Source organism: Gossypium arboreum, chromosome 12 (genome assembly GCF_025698485.1).
Source record: "Gossypium arboreum isolate Shixiya-1 chromosome 12, ASM2569848v2, whole genome shotgun sequence".
Taxonomy (NCBI): Eukaryota; Viridiplantae; Streptophyta; class Magnoliopsida; order Malvales; family Malvaceae; genus Gossypium; species Gossypium arboreum.
The window spans coordinates 112,975,331-112,998,222 of record NC_069081.1 but is presented as its reverse complement, the minus strand read 5'-3'; the positions used below and the strand labels follow the sequence as shown (position 1 = coordinate 112,998,222).

The 22,892-nt window shown below is 34.7% G+C and overlaps 4 protein-coding genes and 1 non-coding gene across 7 annotated transcripts; 3 read left to right on the top strand and 2 right to left on the bottom strand.

Annotated features, from left to right (window-relative positions):
- The first annotated feature begins 259 nt into the window (after positions 1 to 259).
- LOC108479185 (cellulose synthase-like protein D2) lies at positions 260 to 5,024 on the top strand. 2 transcript variants are annotated; one of them, XM_017781635.2, is made up of 4 exons: positions 260 to 787; positions 1,076 to 1,871; positions 2,086 to 2,893; positions 3,162 to 5,024. In XM_017781635.2, the coding sequence occupies exons 2-4, from the start codon at positions 1,117 to 1,119 to the stop codon at positions 4,911 to 4,913; spliced, it is 3,315 nt and encodes a 1,104-aa protein (XP_017637124.1). In that variant the 5' UTR covers positions 260 to 787; positions 1,076 to 1,116; the 3' UTR covers positions 4,914 to 5,024. The 2 variants fall into 2 exon arrangements, with proteins under 2 accessions (XP_017637124.1, XP_052879001.1); XM_053023041.1 differs by having other exon boundaries at positions 260 to 981.
- Positions 5,025 to 5,500: 476 nt separating this feature from the next.
- On the top strand, positions 5,501 to 5,572 carry TRNAQ-UUG (transfer RNA glutamine (anticodon UUG)). The gene has a single exon. It is a non-coding gene; the product is annotated as a tRNA-Gln (tRNA).
- Positions 5,573 to 6,463: 891 nt separating this feature from the next.
- LOC108477718 (probable xyloglucan endotransglucosylase/hydrolase protein 30) lies at positions 6,464 to 8,110 on the bottom strand. The gene is made up of 4 exons (XM_017780225.2): positions 7,906 to 8,110; positions 7,727 to 7,827; positions 7,409 to 7,617; positions 6,464 to 7,247 (listed from the first exon to the last, which is right to left on the bottom strand). The coding sequence occupies exons 1-4, from the start codon at positions 8,108 to 8,110 to the stop codon at positions 6,716 to 6,718; spliced, it is 1,047 nt and encodes a 348-aa protein (XP_017635714.1). The 3' UTR covers positions 6,464 to 6,715.
- A 3,178-nt stretch (positions 8,111 to 11,288) lies between these two features.
- Positions 11,289 to 15,513, top strand: LOC108479186 (protein IWS1 homolog 1). Its single transcript, XM_017781636.2, has 11 exons — positions 11,289 to 11,453; positions 11,571 to 11,979; positions 12,712 to 12,831; positions 13,041 to 13,261; positions 13,346 to 13,475; positions 13,574 to 13,636; positions 13,729 to 13,806; positions 14,142 to 14,233; positions 14,351 to 14,413; positions 14,499 to 14,685; positions 14,949 to 15,513. Exons 1-11 carry the CDS (start codon positions 11,446 to 11,448, stop codon positions 15,045 to 15,047), a joined length of 1,470 nt encoding a protein of 489 aa, XP_017637125.1. The 5' UTR covers positions 11,289 to 11,445; the 3' UTR covers positions 15,048 to 15,513.
- Positions 15,514 to 16,771: 1,258 nt separating this feature from the next.
- Positions 16,772 to 21,474, bottom strand: LOC108476630 (uncharacterized). 2 transcript variants are annotated; one of them, XR_001870118.2, is made up of 7 exons: positions 20,961 to 21,474; positions 19,757 to 20,087; positions 18,884 to 19,535; positions 18,600 to 18,799; positions 18,278 to 18,522; positions 17,090 to 18,188; positions 16,772 to 16,977 (listed from the first exon to the last, which is right to left on the bottom strand). XR_001870118.2 is itself a non-coding variant. In XM_017778898.2 (6 exons), the coding sequence occupies exons 2-6, from the start codon at positions 20,023 to 20,025 to the stop codon at positions 17,401 to 17,403; spliced, it is 2,154 nt and encodes a 717-aa protein (XP_017634387.1). In that variant the 5' UTR covers positions 20,026 to 20,087; positions 20,961 to 21,468; the 3' UTR covers positions 16,772 to 17,400. The 2 variants fall into 2 exon arrangements, 1 of the variants encoding a protein (XP_017634387.1); XM_017778898.2 differs by having other exon boundaries at positions 16,772 to 18,188; positions 20,961 to 21,468.
- Positions 21,475 to 22,892: the final 1,418 nt, after the last annotated feature.

Here is a 22,892-nt window from a genome sequence, read left to right as displayed (position 1 = left end):
ATCTTACCAACATTTTATTTTAATTAGATAATTAACTAATTTTAAAAAATAGTTATTATAAAATAAAAAAATGTAACATGAAAAAATTATAAATTATTTATATATATTGAAAAACAATGTTGTAATTAGGTCAAAAGTAAAAATCGATACAAGAAACTCAGAATTAAACTAATGTTAATTTATTTTTTGAATTTTATAGATTTTAGTTAAATAATTAATTATTTATCGGATAGCTATACACTTGAAAAGAAATGGAGCGATATGAAGTGTGTACAACATGGGAAGTTAAAATCAAAAAATTTGACTTTGACAGGCTCCAAAATAACTCACTTGCACCGAAGCTAAACCCTTACACCGCGTAGACAGCGCTCTACCGTTGAAGTCGGGTTATAAATTCAATACCCAAAATAGCCTCCATGAATACTCAAATTTTCGCCTCCTCTCACCTTAATAAAAAAGAAAAAAAGAAAAACCGGGTTCTCCGCAGTACCTTGCCAAGCCATGTCCGAATATCTCCACAACTTACTTTCCAAACTATAATGTAGTGACCAACTTTTTTTTCCCTGCAAAAGGAAATATTCAAATATCCCTTAATTAATTTATTAAGTTAAACCTTTGCAAATTCCTTGTTTTTTTTCTTCTCTTTGGTTTCAGTGTTTATTTTTTGAAAGAAAGAACGACCTCAGTTTTGTCTTTGGGAGAAAAGAAGATGATGGTGGCTTGATATTGATGTTTTAGACTGAGTCGTTTCTTGGTTTTTAGCCCTTTGTTTGCTTTGTTCAAACTGGTACGCTTTTGAATATTTACTTCATCTTATTATCGCTTCTTTTTTAATAATATATATTATACTCTTGTCTATATGTAAGCAATTACAGAGTTCAATCCTTAAATTCAGAGACTTTGATCACTACTTGATCTAACTCTTTTCCTTTTTCTTTTTTTTTTCTCTTCAATCTTTATGTTTGGAGGAAATGAAAAAGGGTATATCTTCCACTAAGAAAATATAGAATTTTGAGAAAGTTTTAAGTTTTTTAGGCTTTATGCAGTGCTTTTAAGGTGTTTTTCTGCATTACAGGTTCTGGGAAAAGAGTTTTTGGTTAGGAGAAAGACCAAACAATGGCAAGTGAATCGCGCGCTACTAGAAGAACGCCCACAATTCACCATATAACGAACTCGGCTGGCGATCTCGATAGTGAAATTGGAGGTGAAGATTTCTCTAGATACACAGTTCATCTTCCCCCCACACCTGATAACCAGCCAATGCCGATGGAAATTGCTATGCAAGCGGTAGGAAGCGGGGAACAGTACGTTTCGAGTTCCATGTTTACTGGGGGTTACAATCGCGTTACTCGTGCTCATTCCAAGAAGATCGTTGACTCCGATCCGGCAACGGTGGTTGCAGAAGGGTCGTTTTGTGAACTACCTGGATGCGGTGCCAAGATGTTGACTAATAGACAAGGCATAGATGTGTTCCCATGCGAATGTGGTTTCAGGATTTGTAATGAATGTTATAGAGATGCTCTGGCAACTGGTGATGGGTTTTGTCCCGGTTGTAGAGAGCATTATAGGGGGTTGGATTTGTCTGAGATGGCTCCGGCTAGCCGAACACGGTCGTCTAAATCCGACAGGAGTTTTCCAGTGGCGGAATCAACTGAGCTCTTGATGAGGAATCATAGTAATGAGTTTGATTATACTCAATATTTGTACGAAACGAATAAGAGTTACGGATATGGGAATGCGGTGTGGCCGATGGATGGTGCGAATGGGAGCAGGCATGACATCGGTGGTGACACCAAGTTTTTTCATGACAAGCAGTGGAAGCCTCTAACACAGAAATCAAGCATACGTGCTGCACTCCTTAGTCCATATCGGTATGATTCTTCAATTCTTTTCTGTGATAAGTGATAACAACATTTCATAACTACTCCCAGCTTTGGTTATAATTGCTTAGTGGTCAGCTTTAAGCTACAACTGGTTTCATAACACGTGAAGTAACTTGGAGATTGGATTGTTTTTTACAGCTTTGTTTAATAACTGTGACATGATAATAATTTTCTATTCGTTTCTCTGTTCATACGCTTGCAGGCTCCTAATCCTTATTCGAGTTGTGGTTCTTGGATTATTTTTGGAGTGGAGAATCAGCCACCCAAATGAAGAGGCAATCTGGTTGTGGCTTATGTCCGTGGTTTGCGAGATATGGTTTGCCTTTTCTTGGCTGCTTGATCAGCTTCCTAAGCTTTGTCCGGTTAATCGTGATGTTGATCTCAATGCTTTACAAGAGAAATTTGAAAAACCTAGTCCGAATAATCCTTTGGGAAGATCTGATCTACCAGGCATAGATGTCTTTGTTTCTACTGCCGATCCCGAGAAAGAACCACCTCTTGTCACCGCAAATACCATTCTTTCCATTCTGGCAGCCGAGTACCCTGTTGAGAAGCTTGCGTGTTATGTTTCTGATGATGGAGGTGCACTACTAACCTTTGAGGCCATGGCGGAAGCTGCCAGTTTTGCCAGGATTTGGGTTCCTTTTTGCAGGAAACATGAAATTCAGCCTAGAAACCCTGAATCCTATTTCAATCTAAAGAGAGATCCTTACAAGAATAAGGTGCGACGGGATTTTGTACGAGACCGCAGGCGGGTAAAACGTGAGTATGATGAATTTAAGGTCAGGATAAATGGTCTTTCTGATTCAATTCGACGACGTTCTGATGCCTTCAATACAAGGGAGGAGGTAAAGATTTTGAAGCGATGGAGAGAGGACAATAGTGACGAACCAATGGAAACTTTGAAGATACCAAAAGCTACTTGGATGGCTGATAGCACCCACTGGCCTGGCACTTGGACAGTTCCTGCTCCAGAGCATTCTAGGGGCGATCATGCCAGTATCATACAGGTAAGAATTCAAGAATAGCTTCTCTTCAGTTGGCATGCATATGCCAGAGCATTCTAGGGGCGATCATGCCATTATCAACTGCTCATTATTATTTCTTTTTTATCATTTTTAATATAATCTTAGGTCGCATTTGTGTTCCCACTGCTTGGGGTGTTCTTTGACCTCATTTGTTGCTATATTACAAAAGCTGTTGTTAAATAAGTTTGTTAATCATTTGTAATGATAATATGATTATGTGAACTAAGATCCTGAACTCTATTAATTGTAGGTGATGTTGGACCCTCCTAGTGCTGTGCCTCAAAATGGTACCGAAAGCGATGGAAATTCTATGGATCTGAGTGAGGTTGACATTCGTCTTCCTATGCTGGTTTATGTTACTCGTGAAAAGCGACCTGGTTATGATCACAACAAGAAGGCAGGGGCCATGAATGCACTTGTTCGAGCTTCTGCCATCATGTCCAATGGCCCCTTCATACTTAATCTTGATTGTGACCACTACGTTTATAATTCCCTAGCATTGAGAGAAGGAATATGCTTTATGATGGACCGAGATGGGGAACGTATTTGTTATGTCCAATTTCCTCAGAGGTTTGAAGGAATTGATCCATCTGACCGCTATGCCAATCACAACACGGTCTTCTTTGATGTTAACATGAGAGCTCTTGATGGACTTCAGGGTCCTGTCTATGTTGGAACAGGATGCCTCTTTCGCCGCACTGCCCTTTATGGTTTTGAGCCACCTCGGTTACAAGATAACCCTGATTGCTGTAGCTGCTGCTTTCCCCGTACTAAGAAACCTGCAACTGTTGCTTCTGCTCCTGACGTTGACCCTGAAGATGTTCAGTTAAGGGAAGATGATGAAATGAATATTGCTCTTATTCCTAAGAAGTTTGGGAACTCGACTTTACTTGTTGAGTCTGTCCGGGTTGCAGCAATTCAAGGCCAGCCCCTTGCTGATCATCCTTCTATCAAATACGGACGAGCACCTGGTGCTCTCACAATGCCTCGGGAGCCTCTTGATGCATCCACAATTGCAGAGGCAATCAATGTCATCTCATGCTGGTATGAAGATAAGACTGAATGGGGGCAAAGTGTAGGATGGATCTACGGATCAGTAACTGAAGATGTTGTCACAGGGTATAGGATGCATAATCGTGGGTGGAGATCTGTTTATTGCGTAACCAAAAGAGATGCTTTCCGTGGCACTGCTCCAATAAATCTCACTGATAGACTTCACCAGGTTCTACGCTGGGCCACTGGCTCGGTCGAGATATTCTTCTCACGCAACAATGCCCTGCTAGGCAGCCCGAGGCTTAAGTTTCTACAGAGGATTGCTTATCTTAATGTTGGGATATACCCTTTCACTTCCATATTCCTCATTGTTTACTGCTTCCTTCCCGCACTGTCCCTCTTTTCGGATCAATTCATAGTTCAGACACTCAATGTAACATTCCTCGTCTACCTCTTGGCCATCACCCTGACCCTTTGTGCTCTTGCGGTGCTAGAAATCAAGTGGTCCGGCATTGAACTGGAAGAGTGGTGGAGGAATGAACAGTTCTGGTTGATTGGAGGCACCAGTGCTCATCTTGCTGCAGTGCTCCAGGGGCTATTAAAGGTGATTGCGGGTATCGAAATATCATTTACCCTGACATCAAAATCCGCTGGTGATGATGTGGATGATGATTTTGCTGATCTCTACATCTTCAAATGGACATCTCTCATGATACCTCCACTCACCATCATATTTGTTAATTTGATTGCCATTGCGTACGGAGTCCTGCGTACGGTATACAGTGATGTACCTGAATGGAGCCATCTGCTAGGAGGTGTGTTCTTCAGCTTCTGGGTATTGGCTCATCTGTACCCCTTCGCAAAGGGTCTAATGGGAAGACGAGGAAAAACACCTACGATCGTATATGTATGGTCAGGTCTGATTGCAATCTCTATTTCTCTACTGTGGGTGGCCATCAATCCCCCATCACAGAATTCTGATATTGGAGGGTCATTCCAGTTCCCTTGATTCACATGACTTCCCATTGTATTGTTTTACGCAGGGGAAGGTTGCACATTTGTATACTCATTCTTTGAAAGTTATATAATATATATATGCGATTGGTTGATTATTCTGAAATTAGATTCAATTAAATTCCTTCCATCCTTATGCTTTTAGTTGAAGCAGTTTTAACTTCGTTTGCATATCCAGGTGGGTTGGTTTGGAAGCAATGAAAACCCATATGCGGCCCCATTAGTAATTTACTTTTTGGTCACAAACGAATGGCGGTTTTTTACGAGTGTCTGTCTTGGGTCAGATTTAATAAATTCCTTGGTAATTAATGCCCTTGCAAACAAAAGTCAACTTTTCTTTTGCCTCAAAGACAGACTCATCTTAATTGAAGTAGTGTTAAGCTAATGAAGAATATATCCACTCTTAAGACTGAAGCCATTGAAAGTCGTCCAAAGAATTTTGACGAGGTTTGTGCAACTAGCAAAAATATATCCACTCTTAACCTTTTCCAACTTTACTATTCCGTATCCAAGTGATTCGGCGGTCTAGGAGTACGTGATATTTACGTTGGAGAACTTTAGGTATCAAAATTTTAACAAACAGGTTCTATGGTGTAGTGGTTAGCACTCTGGACTTTGAATCCAGCGACCTGGGTTCGACTCCCGGTAGGACCTTTTCTACTAAGGATTTTTTGAAACCAAAAAGTGGTAGTTAGTAGTACAATTTTCTACGGTATATTTTCAGATTTTGCTAACAAAGAGCAAGTTATTACTTATCTTAATATTCTATATTAATAGGAATACAACAATTTTATGGTCAACTATTTACGTTTTTGAAGAGCATTAACAAATTAGTCTATAAATACTTTAATTTTAATCAAAATAATATTTTAAATTGAATTAATAATTAATATTTATTTGTATGTATTTCAAAATTTATAAAAATTTTGGAAAATTATCTTTATTAAAATAATCTATTATACATACAATAAAATTAAAATATCATACGTTATTGACGAATAAAATGAAATTTGGTACAAATATAACAGACATGTAGAGTACCAACACCGAATTCATATATAGGTTGAATTTAGTATTTGATAGTTTGTATAAATGTAAACAAATTTTTTCAAAGGATACAAATAGTTTACTTAAGAAGTGACGTAAGTTGTAAATTTCAAATGTGGATTTCTCCAGTTATTTATCTGCCCTACTACTGCATAAGACAAATTTCTTTTACATATTCCTCCAATTATTTGAGACTTAATATCACTTAAATTATTGTATCTTACTAATATATTTGTTACAGTAGTGATTATCTTTGGTCCAAATCCGAATGGGTTTAGTTGAGTTCGTGTGATGATGTGTGATCACAAGATGTGGACTGCAATCCATTGCGAGGTCGCGCGTGGGATTGCGCATAAGACCTTATAAACACGTGTTAAATTTAAGATAAGATATGTATATACATGTATTGAACCCACTTACCTAATATGTCATGTTTGTAAACAATATTTATATCATATATATATATATATATATATATATATAAATAGGTGAATGCCATTCTTTTTGAGGATAACTGAGAAAAATATCTCACAATATTAAATGATTAATTTGTTATTATACATGAATAAGATAAGCTTACCTCATAAATTACACAAGGCTGATTTTCACGAGAGAAATGGTAAGTGCAAAAATCAATCATTCGACCCTACAGATTTCTATCCTATACTATAATTATAAGATTGAAAAGAAATAACACCGAAGGTCCAGATTAACAGATAACGTTTTTAATTAACCAACACAAATCTAACACTATACATCGGTGCGTTCATCGGAAGCAGCCCGTTGCTTTTTCTTCCGTCGTGCTTTTGCGATCTTGGCTTGCTTTTTATGGCTTCCGCTAAATCTTAACCTTCCCGTGTCATTGAACCTTGCCTTTTCGATCGGATCGATTACACAATCAGGAAGTTTAACGGGGTACCGCCATACGTCGTAACAGCATGAGTAGTACATGTAATGCTGTCTGAACTTACGCATAGCGGATCGCCGTTTCGGCGTTAAGACGGCGAAGTTTCGAGTCTCGAGCCAGGCATCTTTTTCTTTACAGGTAGTGAAATCGGGGTATTCCTGGATGGGATCCATAGGGCAACCCTCGAGGACCAGCTCTTTAAAATCGGCAGTGAAAGGGGCATAGTCGTAGTTAACTTTAATTTTGCCACCATTAGTGGCCCAGCTGGAGGCATCCCAAATGGTGGCATATATAGACATCGGCTTTGTTGGGTAATCACCGCCCATTTCGTCACTGCGTACCACTTCACGAATTGGAACTTCATCGACGTAAAAACTGAAGATTAAAAAAAAAAAAAAAACATTCTCTTGTTAGTTGCTTTAATTTATGCGTGAACCAAGGCAAAACATATAAAAAACCGTGTAGGAAAGGCATTAAAAACGGGGAAATTAATTAAGGACAAAACGGAGAAAAAAAAGGCGTTTAAGACAACGCACATGATGTTCTTGGCCGTCCACAAAATACTGTATCTATGGAATTCCTTTGATGGATCGAACCAAAGTCTGTAACGTTCTTCTCGGCCTCGGCTTGTGCTGCCATTCCCATACAGATTAGTCTGAAATCTCCATGGCTTACCTTCTACGTTCCCTAAAAACTCGATGTCTAATTCATCATGGTTTTTCTCAAATACGTCACCGTTTGATGCCTGCATCATTCACCATTAAAACAAAACAAAAAATAATTCACGATTTTAAATTAATTAAGGGAATGAAATCAAATTTCCAGATTAAAAGATTAAAAACCAAGAAACTTACATAGAGGGCAACCACAACTCCGGCAGTATAATCAGATGGCAACTTGATTTTGGCACTGAAAAATCCATGTTCATACATACTTGACGAAATAAAACCAGACCCTGAATTTCAATCAAATACCCAAACGGAATTTAAAAAGAAAAAAGGGGGTTTGCATGGGTATTAAATAAATGAATTACCTGAAGAAACATCAAGGAGGAGGCGAACGCTGCGGCCATCGGGGGAGCGAACGAGGTTGAAATCACCGAAGAGAGGGTTGTATCCATCATCAAAAGCAATGGTGGTGAGGTTGAAACTTGCACCACTACTGAAGGACAACAACGAAGAGGAGGATGAGATTAACAAGTAGAAGAAAAATATGAAGGACAGGGGAGTTGACGACATCTCTGAATATGAGCAGCAATGAAAATGACCCATTATTTATTCTTTACTTATTTCGGGATCTTTTATTTATTATTTATTCTTTTAGGGTTCTTCCTGTATTATTTCTTTCCATTTTATTTGTATTTTATACACAATAAAAGAAGGGCTGGGAGTTGCTTCTGGATTCTGAACGGTCTAATTGCCTGTTAATCCTACGAAGGCCCTTGATTTCGTTATGTAAGAAAAAATATCTCATCCATGCAAAATTTTAAATTAATATGATAATAAATACCCTTTTCATCTAATATTTTTTAAATATATATTTATCTATTTATATTATTATTTAAGAGTTAAATGGGTTGGTATCACTCAAAATATTTTTTATAAAGTAATAAATTTTATTTTAATTTTTAAATAAAATATAAAAAATATGTACAACTAATAAGATATTTTTATATTAAATTTTTTAAAAATTACATATATTTTTCACCCACATATATATGCAATAGCAAAATATATTTAACCTCAAGAAAGTTTTAACATCATTCTTTTGGGGTAACAAGAATTTTATAAAAAATTGAAATTTATTTAGTTAAATAAATTTAATTATTAATCATGTACTATGCATATAGTTGTAGATTTAATTCATATTCTTCAATTAGATCATTTTAAATCTCTATACTTTTTAAATTTTGCAATTTTAGTGTTGACGTAAATGACATTCGTTAATCCATTAATTGAATTTTTAGTGAGTAATATTTGGAAACAATAAAGTGACATGACATTACACATATGATAATATGTTTGGTGCCAGAGGTGGAGCTAAAGGGGGCTAGTAAGGGCCTAGACCACCCTAAAATAGAAAATTTCACCTTTAGTCCTTTTATAATTTTAAAAAATTTAAATTAGTATATGATAAAATTACACTTTGTCCCCAAGAATGAGAAAAATTTAATTTAACCCTTTAAAAATTATAAAGATATAAGTTATTAAAATGGTGAAATTTTACTTTTGCTATCATAAAAATATACAACTTTATTCTGACCCCCCCTCAAAAATTTTTTTAGCTCCACCCTTGTTTGGTGCATCAAATTTTGGAAACAATAGACTTAATAAATTTATCAATCATTGTTTGCTGAGGACTAAAAATGAAAAAAATAAAAATATAAAGGATTAAATCTACAACTTTTATAAAACATAGAGAGAAGTAATAGAATTTAACCTAAAAAAAGGGTAATGTTTCCAAATTCTAACTCCTATTCCATATCGTTTAATTGGAATAGTTGGCAATTAATTTGTATTTCTACGTCTTGCACATATTGATTTTGTATATTATTATAATATTTTGTAATATTAATTTTTGTTATTAATGAATTGAAAAGTAATGTAATTATAAAATATTTTTAAAACATTTAACTAATTCAGATTTAGTTATATTAATGTTATTTGATTTTAAAAATATTTAATATCAAAAAATCTTTGAATATTAATTTATTATAATTTAAATAATATTCAATTTTTATAATTTTATATTTATCTTTGCTCCATTTTAATCAATTAATGTAATTAACTCTTATTAACAATAAATTTAATTTCATAAATATTATTAATATTTTTCTTTTCTAAAACTATATTTTAAGCTTAACAAATTAAATTTTAATAATTTTAATATTATAATCTTAAATTTTAACTTAATTAAGTAAAATATTTTAAAGATATAATTTATTTAAAACCAACTTTATATTTAATAATATAAAAATCTTAAGAAAATATATTTTTAAAAATGAATGGAATAACGTATAAAATTAAAAATTAAATGATAAGGATTAAGAGAAAATTTTACCCAAATTAAAGATAAATGCTTGAAATGAAAAGTGTTCGAATAAAAAAACTATAATATATATATATATATATATATATATATTTAGCGAAAACTTTAAATATATATATATATATATCAAATTGAATATTAAAATAAATTTAAATATTAAATTAGAATAAAAATATTTTAATACTAAATTTAATATTGAAGTTAGATTGATGTACCAAAACCAACTAATGAATTAACACTTAAAATTTTAATGAAATGTGATTTAAGATATCGTAATTTCTAAAAATGTATGTAATTGTTGAAAACGATATTAGTATTAATTAAAATTTTGAAAAGTTCCTATATTTATTAATCTTAAAATTTTGATTTATAATTAAAAATGCAATTTAAGCTAATTATCTTAAAATAATGCTAATTTATTTGTTTTAAATGAAAATAATTTAATGGAATTATCACAAAAATATACAACTAAATTTAAAATAAGTATGAAATATTTAAGATATATTTAAATAAAAGTAAATGAAGTCAAATTTGTAATTCAAATTGACAATATATAAAATATTTATTTAAATTTAATTATAAAAATATAAATATTTATTTAAAATTTACTTTTAAAATGTAAATCCATTATATTAAATTTAAAGTTAAAATATGTTTCTAGTCTTATAAAAAAATTTAAGTATATTAATAAATGAATAAATATTTTGAATTCAAAAATAAAGATATTAAATTCTTTTAAATCGAAACAGGTCGCATATATTTAAAGATAATAATCTCTTCGGGGGAAAAATTCAATTTTTTTCCCCATGTTTAAACCTAAATTTAAATACACGGTATAAATTACAAACTTCCAACCTATTTAAAGTTCAAGAGTTAATTACACTATTAGTCAATAAATTAAGGGTAAACTTTCATTTTGGTCACTTAACTAAAAATTTGGTCACTGAACAATTCAAAAATTTTTTTAAACCACTGACTATGTTATATCTAGTCACATTGTTTGCTCCAATCGAAACTCTCTTACGCTTTCTCTTCTACAATTCAATTTTTTTTATAAAACATTTTTAGGCATCACGAATGTGAATCAAAATTCAAATAACTTTTTTCTCTAATCTTCAACATTGATCACATATTGACTTGGATCTAAGGTATATTCTTTTAATCGTCAATAGGTATTGATCCACCATTCAAATCATCGAATCGTCTCTTAGAACTCACTAACGAATTTTTTTTTAAGAGAAAAAATTAAACATCTCAATGACTTAAATAAAAACTTTTGAAAAGTTCAGTGACCAAAACAAAAACTTAAACATAGTTTAGTGACTAACAGTGCAGTTTACCAAAAATTTAAACCAACTTTTAACAATCCAACCTGAAAAGAGTAAAAACCCGAGTGGACCGATCCGACTTGGCGGGTGAAACGAAACATTCCTGCGTAGCTTATAACTTGGTTTATGTTTTCTCATTTATCATCTAACTAGAAAAATCAAAATTAATTCTGTGCCCGTGATTGATCGCCGACGCCATGGATTCGTAAGCTTTTCTCTTCTTGAATTTTGGGTTTTTAACTCTTTCATAGATATATAAAGATATTTCTAAAAAAGCCCTAGGGTTTGTTTACGGTGATTGTCTCTTTTATGTCTCTTATAGTTATCGCGATGAGGAAGGAGAGGCGATTATGGACTTTGACGACTTTCAATCGGACCCCGGATCGCCGGAGCCGCCGCAAGACCTTCTCGATGACTTGGAAGATTGGGGCCAACAAGAACGATCGCAGACACCGGTTTACGATACCGATAAGGTTGGGAAACCTAGAAAAAGGCTGGTTAAGAAAGGAGGTTCTACGGGAAAAGAGAGTATGGTTGCCCCTGAGTTGTTAGATGAAGACGAAGAGTCCAATTTTGGGAGGGAAGGATCGGAATCTGATGCGAAGAGGAGCAAGAAGAAGGAGAAGAGGCACAAGGAGAAATTTTCTGGGGGTGTTAGTGAAAAAGGAACTGTTAAAAAGTTGGGGAAGTCAGAAGAAGTGAATGAGATGTGGGAGTGGGTTAATCCTGAGGTATTTTCTTTTTATGGTAATTGGATTATTGATGGTTGAATTCGGAAAATTGGGTTTTAGTTTTATGGATTCTCAATGGTTTCAGTTGCATAAAAAATTATAGACTATGTTGTTTATTGCTTGAAGCTAGATTCTTATATTATTTATTGGAATTTGGATTTAGTAAAATTTTTATCTGTTTGCATTAATTTACTTTAAAACTTGGTTATAAAGTAAAGCAGAAAAAGAGAAAACATGTTTGGTTGCCATTTTTCTCTTTTGTCTATTTTATGTTAAGATAATTTAGTTCTCGGTAAAAAATACTAGTTTGTCTTTTCACCTAAAGTTGAGAATAAAATTTATTGTTGGAAAGAAAAAACATTTGTGAGCCTCCTATGATCGTTTTCAACCCTTCAGTTTACAGTTAAAAGGCATTAGGATCTCCAGTTTTAATCATAATAGCTCACAAGGTTAAGAATCACCTTTGGAAATATTGGCTTCAAGACTCACCATTATTATTGCTACTAGTATAAATTGACTTCTTGTTGTTCTTCCAATGGATAGTTATATATCAATTTCAATGTGTTCTTAATCTGTTTATGATACTGTTGTACTTCTCAATGTTCTATTTGATTGAGTATGCTTGGTTTACTAAGATAAGCTTGTTTGCACAATCAAATTTCTGCTCTGGAATTTAATAAAAGATGGTGAAAGGCTAGCTAAGTTTCTCATTGACCATCTCTACTGGCATAGAATGATCAAGAGGGTGCTAGGACTATGGATGATGATGACTTCATAGATGACAGTGGAGTCGACCCTGCAGACAGATATGGAAGTGACAATGAAGCAAGGTCGCCTGGTGCAGCTCCTCAGGTTATCAATCATCTTTTTCTTTTTTCTTTTTTTTTTTATGTATTTAATGCGCTTTTGTCTTTATTTTAATAGAGTTTTAGGAAGCTGGTTTGCTATTATATTCATAGATTTATGTACTTAGAAATACAAATTTACTGGTTTCTTAAAATTTGATGATATGAAGAGGTCTAATTTTACGATGCTTTTGGATCACTTTTACAATCTTTTAGGCAGAGGAAGATGACGAGGATCCGGAGATTAAGGACTTATTTAAGATGGCTAAAAAAAGGAAGAAGAATGAGAAAAGTCCTGCAGAAATTGCATTGCTAGTTGAGAGTGTAATGGCTGAGCTTGAGGTAACTGCTGAAGAAGATGCAGAGCTTAATAGACAAGGGAAGCCTGCTATTAGTAAACTCAAGAAATTGCCACTTCTTACTGAGGTTCTCTCAAAGTAAGCTGCTTGCCAAGTAAATAAGGCTTGCTTGTCTTTATCTAGAAAGGATTATTCTCATCTTTAAAATTACTCTCTATGCAGGAAGCAGCTTCAACCTGAATTCTTAGATCATGGAGTTTTAACCTTGTTGAAAAATTGGCTTGAACCTCTTCCTGATGGAAGCTTGCCAAATATAAATATCCGTGCAGCTATTTTGCAGATTTTGTCTGATGTACAAACTGGCCTTCTTTCAATTTTGGCCTGTGCAATAATGGTCACTGCCCCAACATTCTGTTACACGAAAAACTGAAATGTTCTTTTTTCACGCAGTTTCCAATTGATCTAGAGCAGCATGATAGAAGGGAGCAACTAAAAAAAAGTGGACTTGGAAAGGTTAGGAACCTCTTTCTGCGATAATAACATCCAGCTTTCTAGTTTTTAGCTTATTGCCTTTTGATTCTTTTTCCTCTCAAATATTATTGCAGGTCATTATGTTTTTATCAAAATCAGATGAGGAAACCACTTCCAACAGGAAACTTGCTAAGGATTTGGTTGATAAATGGGTAATGTTCTGGTTGAAGCTCCTGTTCTTTATATTCTAATTTTGTCCCGATTTCCTTCTTTTCTTGGTTGGAACCATATTAGCAATACTCACGCCTTGTGGCTTTTATGTTTTAATTTTTAATTCATTAGTATGTTGCTTATAGAGTACAAATTTGATTGCTGAATTTTCGGCGCTTGTGATTTCTGTAAAACCTTTACCTTATTTTAATCAAATACTGTTTGTCAAATTTACATTTCCTAGGTTGTCTTAAAAGGTTTCTTTATATATATATTCAAAGAGTTCTTTTCTATCGAGTTGCATTAACTCTTTAAAATAATGTTGAACATAATGCAGAGTAGACCAATCTTTAATAAGAGCACAAGGTTTGAGGACATGAGAAATGTTGATGATGATAGGGTTCCCTTGCGAAGACCACCTGTCAAAAGGTTCTTCTTTTAGTCAGTTTTATGCTAATTATATCATGTTTGCTTAAAATTTTTTTATTTATACGTGCATTTTCATATTGCGTTTCTTATTTTTATTTTCTTTATATTCTTTTGTAGGCCTGCAAATAGAGCTGCAGCAATGGAATCTAGAGATGGTGATTTTGATTTGGACATTTCTCGGTAAGATGTAACCTAATGCTTGCTTTGATATGATTATTCGGATTCTATGTGCTCGTTAATGCAACTGTTGGTTATAAAATTACAGTGACCAAAAGTCTAGACGATCAACATCAGCTCAGGATGCTTCAAGGTCGGAATCTTCTTCAAGGCTGCATGCTTCAAGGCCTGATGCAACACCAATGGACTTTGTTGTGCGCCCCCAGTCTAAGATTGATCCAGATGAAATTAGGGCCCGTGCGAAACAAGTTTTTCAAGATCAGCGCCGTTTAAAGGTTTGGTTTTATCTCCCTGGAATTAAATGTGTTGGTTTCAAATATTTGGAAACGGTTTTTTGGGTTTTTTTGGTTAATGAAACAAAAGGGGATGCATCTATAATGTTCATACAACTGTCTGATCCCCAAACATTGCACTACTAAGAATGCCTCCTTAAATTTACGTCTTGGTTATACATAATTATCTGGAAACAAGCATTCTGATTGTTCTATATTCAGTTTATTTTTCCCTGAAACCGATCGTTTTGACCTTTTCATGGCAGATGAATAAGAAGTTGCAACAGTTGAAAGCACCAAAAAAGAAGAATTTGCAGGCGACTAAACTTAGTGTTGAGGGCCGTGGTATGCTGAAGTACCTGTAAATGATACCCTAGATGCCCAAATTGGCTATGGTGTGGAGCTTACTTTGCCGTTATCAGAGATGCAAAGGCCAGTATAAGAAGTGTCTTGATGCAGATGTTTGTGCATTACATTCAGCTGGAATAATTATTGAAGAGGGGTTCACCACACGGGCAGCTGCCCCCTTTAACATCTTCAACTTATTTTGATATTTTGACTTGGAGAGATAGCGTTAGGTGAAAATAAATTTGTTAATGTAATGTCTCTGAAAGTTTTCAACAGTCACTTCATTTACCTATAACAAATGATTCGACCTTTCATGCTCAAAAGTGTCAATCTCCGTTCGAATGTTTAAGACTATAGAAAGACCTTAGAAATTCTTGGGCTTAGTCGCGTCTCGGACCTCTCTTAATTCAATGTGGTAAGGACAAGATTGTTTTGAAATACTCTCTCAATTTATTATGGTAGAGACAAAATTGTTTGGAAATACGATCATGGCATGTTCTTTGATAAGAATGTTTACTTGCTGCTATGGCAATCGGAACTTCACTCTTATCAGACCCGAGTTTCCATAAAGCATGGATTAAAACTGCAATAATTGCCTTCCTATTAAGGATTTTTTCTCAAAGCGCTTTTTTATATCTGATGACTTTCGTCCCTTATGTATGACCTGTATGGAAACACCAAAACATTTTCTTCTTGAATGTCACTTTGCACGAGTAGTCTGGTTTGGATCCTCCCTTTCATTCGGCTTTGAATCCCTTAAACCCATCTCTGTATCTGCTTGGCTACTTCAGTGGATTTAATCAAATGACATCAAGACCAACTACTCTAAATTCTGCTATTCTTTAGTCGGGTGGACCCTCTAGATCATCTGAAAAATTAGAAATGTACTCACATTTAGGAAAATTGACCCCAACGCTTTGAGTGCACTCAAGAGAATCAATGATTTGCACATTTCTATTCTTAAATCCTTTGAACCAAATACTCCTCCGGTTCTAATGATCTCGATCTATACAAGAATTTGTGGGTTCAATGCAAATGCGAATTGTTCTAATGATCTCGATCTATACAAGAATTTGTGGGTTCAATGCAAATGCGAAAATTGTTATGGAGTAAATTATAAGAAATCACTTATTTCGAAAATGAATATTTGTGAACAATGTGCATATCATTTGAAAATGAGGAGCTCAGATAGAATCGAACTTTTGATTGATCCAGGCACTTGGGGTCCTATGGATGAAGACACGTTAGATCACCAAATCCAAGAATCCAAACCCCCAACTGGACTCTTTCCCTGCACATCGTCTCTGGAACTAGACTCCTTGGATCACCAAATCCAAGAGTCCAAAACCCCTACTGGACTCTTTGTTTGCACATCGTTTCTGCAACTTGCGATTGCACAGGGATCTAATGGCTCACAATTGCTCTATGTTAAAAGCTACAGATCATTAAGCAAACTGTAGGCCAAAATTTTACTGCTACAATCTATTCTTGCAAATTCCTCAAAAAGGGACCTCATTGGCTGTACCATTGGAGGATGGAAGCTTTTTTCGGCTTTTGATGACATCTGTCTCCTCCACTCTATAGCCCCCTCCCAAGAGACCATAGAAAATCTGTGACTCAGGAAGGAAACTAGACTGTAGGCTAGGTGTGCTTCTAAGGCTTTCATTAGTTTCTCTTGGCCTTAAGTTCTTGGTTTTTGGAAATGTACCAAAAAAACGTTTCAATCATAATTGAGTTGTGCTTGCAGGAAAAAGAGATCTTGTATAATCTTTACTATATTTAATAAAGGTATACATATATGCTATCACGTAATATAATCTTTCTATGCAACTCAAATTCAAATCTCAACCCAAACAGTCTATACATGATATGTTATAATTGTCCATCAATAAAAATAGCGAGACATGCATCCATTGGCATGATGCCTTATGCTTTGCCCTGTTTTCCCTGAAAAAATGAACGTGAAGGACCTCCTGAGAATGAAAAGACAGACACTCGAGTCCCAAATTCTGACGCATTCTCAATAACATGGATAGATAGATTGGTTATAGATGCATACCTCCCTTTTCAAGATGTTGGCCTTAAACATCCCCCAATATGAGCGCTGGAACGAACATGAATATGTGGAATCTTCCTCTGAAATGAATACATCGGCAAGCGCAAAATGATGGACAAATTGTTTCCATCAAATCCATTTTTGGAGGCAGCAAAGTATAGTACTATTTAAAGAATAGCTTTGCTTCTCATGCTTCAAGCAATGAAGTTGATGTTATCCAACATGGAAATGGACAATAGTTTCAAACAAAGCGCACCCCACCCATAGGGTTTGAAGTTAGCTAAATGCTGGCCAGTCTAAACCAACTTCAATGATCATCTTAATCTTGATAACCTCTTCCTTTTCCGACTCTTCTGCACATTCTTTGTGATGGTCTTGGAATCAGATGGAAGAGCTGGAAGTGAAGCTGGTATACCAACAAATGTTCTTCCCTTCTTAGAGATCCATTTCAATGGCATATTATTTACCACAATGCCAATATCATTTGAACTATTTAATTCAACAAGTTGTTTGATTTGATCAAGCATCTGGTGGGTCCAGGCCACTGACTCATCTAATCCAATTGAGTCATCCATTGGTTTCTTGCAAAGATCGATCAATATCTCCCTGAATGACCAAAAAGACATGGAAGGTCTGCAGCCTTTGGCATTTTCACAGATCATATTGACCTTGATGACGTGCTTGCAAAAGTTTCCTTGCATTGACCATGCACAGTCGCAGAAAGCAAAGTCTGATCCTGGGTTCCAAACCAAATGTGTTCTGCTGTTGTCTTTCTGACTTGCTACCTTTGCAAATAGGTGGCCCTTATCATCTAATGTAACAGCAGAATCCGGAATTTGCAGCGCTCGGTGCCAAGATGTAGATGCAATGTATTCTTCCTTGACATGTTGAAAAGAATCACTTTCATCTGCATACCGGTCAAGCCAATACGCTGAATGCAACTCAGTTGTTAGCTTGTGTACTAACCAGTCAACCCTCTGAAGTGCACCAAGATGTGAATCATCAAACAATTTTGTTTTAAGCTTCACATGGTAGGCTTCTATGGCACCAGATGCCTCCTGGCTTGCAAGTGGGAAAGTTTTAATTGTTGAAAGCCACATTTCTGTCAAACAGAGAAAAACAACATCAGTATCAGACATGGGAATCTTCATCACATTGCCATATTTGTGGATGTGTAGTGAGGGATCTAACCAATTTTAGGCACCCAAGTGGATTTGAAATACTCCATGAATGCAGATTGATCGACAAAATCAAGAATTAATTCTTCCAAGGCAACTGAAGTGTCTAAGCCACCCCAAATGCTGTAAACTATTTCTCCCAGGCGCTTAAAAATTTCCCGCTGAACTTCAATGTTGGAACATTTCTTAACAACATTCCTCAACCAGGATCCACGAACACGCCAAATTGAAAATAGGATAGGACAACAAAAAGCATCCCTGATAAAACAGACAAAACAGGAGTAAGAAAGTGAAACACTCAATTCAAGCCAAACTTTAAAGCAAAAATATCGTGCCTTATGGGATCAATCTCCATGGCTGCATCATCAATCACAAAACCATTGATCTTCCATCCAGGATCTACGCTCCGAGCTCGATCAAGCAGTGCTTTCATCCATTTAGCCACATCTGGCTTTGCAACACTGCGGGTAATGACCCATGCAACAGGTAATGCATGTTGTCTTGAATCAAATACAAGAAGAGTGCATAAAGGGTACTGCATTCAGAAACACCATCATGTGATACCAACTAAAATAGCTTCTCAAAGCTCTGAACAAACAGAAAATAACCAGTTTATTACCTTGAGTCTTTTAATACCGAATGTTGAATCAGCTGCTATGAGACTGCGATGGCCAAAACGAACCATCTGTTGCAACTGCCATTCTGTTTGAATCCCAAGAATGAAAGGATCTGTCTCAGAAGTGTCCTGATAGAAAAATATAGATTTCTTATTGCGTTCAACCCACATCCGAATGCTAGCTTGATCATCTAGATCTAACTCGTGGGTTGACCTCTTAATGATCATGCCAAGTTTGCGGACATATTGAGAAGCAAGGGTACTAGCTGTCGCATCTGAACCACCGTACCGTTGAACATACTCGATGTGTTTCTCTAGCACGTTTTCTTCAGGAATACCCAGATAGATCATGGACATTGTTTGTTGTTGAATCTCATTGGAAATATATGGAATTTTCTTAGCACCAGGGCCAATGGCATCTTTATCAAGTGGCCCATGGCAAACAAAACCAGACTTGTTTATATGGCGTCTCTCATTGAATATAATAAGTGCAAGCGTTGGATGAGCATAAAGACGTTTCACTACAAAATGGCATGTGCATCCTCGCATGGATTGAGGTCTAGCAGCCCGATTTCGGGTGTTTAGACGGTATCTTCGACTAGGTAATACACCTCCACCTTCCCCATAATTTTCAGGACCAAAGGAACACCAATATCTTCAAATATACATGGGAAACATAAGAACAGATGTTTATTCTCAGGTTGAACTCATATTAATGAGAAAATGAATATCATATCTTCTAACACTTCAGGAAACATAACAGGTTTTGTAGATAGAAGATAGAATCAGCCAGAAGAAAAAAATCTTATGTTCAGAGCAAAGGGAAATCAAAAGAGCACAAAATGGGAAACATTATCAAGCATGATTCAAACTTACAGTCTATATTCCAAATATTCATCACTCTTGTACTCCTTTAAACTGCCCATTGATCGTTTCCGTCCCCTCTCAATATGAAATCGTGTTGGGCATTCTACATTGGAGCATTCTCCAATTATAAATTCATCTACTCGAGCATAAGGAATGAGTGCTACATCATCATGGTGCTCCGCTGTGCCAAACTTTGTCCAAATCAAATCAGCAGAAGAGAACTCCTCCTCTGGTGGATCTTGCACCGGAATATCAAGTATTGACTCAACTATCTCCATCTATGGACTTCTATCAACGTGTAAAATCTACTATTGAGCCAACATGAGATTCAGCAGCATACCTGCAAAAATTATGCACAGAATACCGTGATCAACAAAATGACAATGCTTCTATGAAACATGAAACAACAACCATTTTGGTAAATTACGTTTCCAGAAATAAAACTTACAATTCACAAAGGATAATTTTTCACAAAACAAGATCATAGCGATCATCTAGTCAACAATGAGAATTCTTATCATTGAAAGTCCCGATCGCAACCATTAAAGTCCAATAATATGCACTTGTTTTCTTCAGTAGGTCTTAAAACTTAAAGCAAAACAAACCCTACCCATATCAGTCAGTATCACTTCTCGACCAATTCTAAAATACTAATAAAGCTAGAATAAGACATTGAAAAAGCTAGAGATCCTTTTTTTTCTTTCAAAATTTTGACTTGTCTCAAATACATGAAAATATATATCGAATGAAGCTAAATATATCAAAATGATAATAATTAATTTTATTTGGGGATTCATGTTCTTCTCTTTTCTCTCAAACTATTCCAAAACCAAACAAAGACCAATCATTCGAGAAAGAGAGAGCAACCCATTGAACTTCAATGTTCATTATTTGAGCACATACCACAGACTACTAAAACATAAACCAATTAATTTCTCTCATTAAAAAGGGTAAAATGCCCTTAAAAGAAAAAGAAAAAAATCGCTTCAACTAACAGCAGATTGAATGAAATACGTTTAAAAAAAACCCAGCAAAAACTAACCAATCAAATTTTAAGCAGCTTAACAACGCAATTCCAAAAACTTGAAATAAAATAGTCTTGGAAGCCAAAAAAGAATCATAAGCAAGTTTCTTAGTGATATTTACTCCAACCAAAATCGGATTTTTCCCATCAACAATCCTAGAAAAGATAGAAAGAGTAGAAAAATAATACCTCAATATCAGAGCCGGAGTGCAAAAGCTAGGCTTCACTCCAAATTTCTGGGTATAGTCCTATTTTTGGCTGCAAAGGGAACAGGCTAAATATAGATGGAGAAAAAGAAAAGAAAATACTAAAAAAAAAAAAAAAAAGGAGATACTAGAGGGAAGGGTTTAGGGTTTTCGCCAAAAATTGAGTAGAAGAAAAGGAGGTAGTTTGTATTGGTACAGTGCAGAGCAAAGGAGAGCAGTTGGGTTAGTTTGGGGATAAGAATTCGATATCCTAATATTGGGTTTCGGCTACCCTGTTTTTAGGGCTTTTCCATTGCATGCTTGTTCAGAGATGTGTTTCTCTTACGGTGTCGAAGGTCGGCCACAAGTTTAACATAAACGTGGGCTTTGGGTAAAATATTTTTCATTTTAGAAGACTTCGGATTTGGTAATTTAGATTGATGTAGGTTTGATTTCTTTTTATGTGTTTTTTTATATATCTAAAATTCTTTATAATTCTTCATTTACCTATTACCATCTATTTGCTAGCTCCACCGCTTTTCATCTTATATCAACTTAACACAAAATCCATAAACTCATTAAACTAAATAATTCATGAGCACATTCGAAACAAAATGTGGTAAATATTTCAAACATAAAACTTTTCCATCGCCAAGAAAATCAATTAATCCAACACTATTAACTACCTATTCTGCCATGGAGAGCTTAACAATCTTTTTGAAGGAAGAGTAAATGTATGATTATTTCGATTGGTGGTTTTAAATTAGTTGAGTCATAAATTGGTACAGACTGATTAAATTGATTTTTAAGATTTTATAAAATTTTTTAATAATTTATTTAATTAAATTTTTCAAATTGATCGAACTGACAAATTAATGGTCTAATCGATTCAACTATCAATCTAGTTTCAAAAACATTGGGTAAATGATGCATTAATGATTGGGGTGAATTTCATTAGATTAAATTTGTTAAAGTTACTTTTTAAAATATAAAATACGAGTTAACTTGTAACCGATTTTTAGATGAAATCTAAATATTTTGTAATTCAGGTACATTCTTATAATTTAAAATCAATCTCTTAACTATTCAAAATATTTTGAAATGCATCAATTTGAGTTGAAAAGCTCAACTTACAATCATATTATTGAAGCATGTACAAGTAAAATTTTCTTTAGGAATAAGGAAAATGAAATTTGAAGCTTTGAATAAATTTTGGGATAGAGTTTAATTTATAATATTTTATGAGTTGAAATAAATATTTCTCTTCTTACTAAGAGTTCAAATAAACAATTGTGATCTAGCAAACATTTGATTTCATTAATACTATAATGGTAATTAATTTAGCTTATTAAAGCTAATAGGAACATTAAGATTAATCATCCATCCATAAATTCGGTTCCAACAATCCAGTGAGGCGGAGCATTGCTGATGCAGCCTCTAAAACATTTTGGATTTTGTTCGTCATGACGTTGGTAAGCATCCAAATCTGGTGTGATAACACTCTTACGGCCAAATTTATATGGAGCGTCTGATGATAACCAAGTGTCCGATCAAATTTCCCACATAGATCTTCATCAGATTGAGATATATGGTGAAAAAACATGTTAATTTGTTAGAAGTTTAGTTTGTCCGTCTAATATCATGTTCAGTTATATTATTGATTAGATAATAAAATAGAAATAAAAAATAGAGAAATAAAGAGATTTTGCACACAATTATTTATTAATGTAACTAGAGAAATAATTGTAATTCTAATAGTTAATTCTAATTTCTTACAACCACTTATAAAAACCTTACGTACAAAGGTTCAACCTCTCACAAAAAAAGAGAGCCTAATAATAGAGTGCGAAAATATAAGAAAAAAATAATAAAGATAACTTAATCAAATCAACATAGCACTGAGGTGCCCCTTTCATGTGAATTGGTTGTCTATTCG

What these genes read in the sequence shown, in the direction of transcription:
- LOC108479185 (XM_017781635.2), top strand. Translation starts at nt 1,117, where the DNA reads ATGGCAAGTGAATCGCGCGCTACTAGAAGAACGCCCACAATTCACCAT. An exon ending in GCACTCCTTAGTCCATATCG is followed by an intron (nt 1,872 to 2,085) that starts GTATGATTCTTC and finishes ATACGCTTGCAG; the next exon opens with GCTCCTAATCCTTATTCGAG. An exon ending in ATCATGCCAGTATCATACAG is followed by an intron (nt 2,894 to 3,161) that starts GTAAGAATTCAA and finishes TATTAATTGTAG; the next exon opens with GTGATGTTGGACCCTCCTAG.
- LOC108477718 (XM_017780225.2), bottom strand. Translation starts at nt 8,110, where the DNA reads ATGTCGTCAACTCCCCTGTCCTTCATATTTTTCTTCTACTTGTTAATC. An exon ending in CCTCCTTGATGTTTCTTCAG is followed by an intron (nt 7,828 to 7,905) that starts GTAATTCATTTA and finishes ATTGAAATTCAG; the next exon opens with GGTCTGGTTTTATTTCGTCA. An exon ending in TGGACGGCCAAGAACATCAT is followed by an intron (nt 7,248 to 7,408) that starts GTGCGTTGTCTT and finishes TTTAATCTTCAG; the next exon opens with TTTTTACGTCGATGAAGTTC.
- LOC108479186 (XM_017781636.2), top strand. An exon ending in TTTTGCAGATTTTGTCTGAT is followed by an intron (nt 13,476 to 13,573) that starts GTACAAACTGGC and finishes TTTTTCACGCAG; the next exon opens with TTTCCAATTGATCTAGAGCA. An exon ending in TTTGATTTGGACATTTCTCG is followed by an intron (nt 14,414 to 14,498) that starts GTAAGATGTAAC and finishes ATAAAATTACAG; the next exon opens with TGACCAAAAGTCTAGACGAT.
- LOC108476630 (XM_017778898.2), bottom strand. Translation starts at nt 20,025, where the DNA reads ATGGAGATAGTTGAGTCAATACTTGATATTCCGGTGCAAGATCCACCA. An exon ending in GAATATTTGGAATATAGACT is followed by an intron (nt 19,536 to 19,756) that starts GTAAGTTTGAAT and finishes GTATATTTGAAG; the next exon opens with ATATTGGTGTTCCTTTGGTC. An exon ending in ATGGAGATTGATCCCATAAG is followed by an intron (nt 18,523 to 18,599) that starts GCACGATATTTT and finishes CTGTTTTATCAG; the next exon opens with GGATGCTTTTTGTTGTCCTA.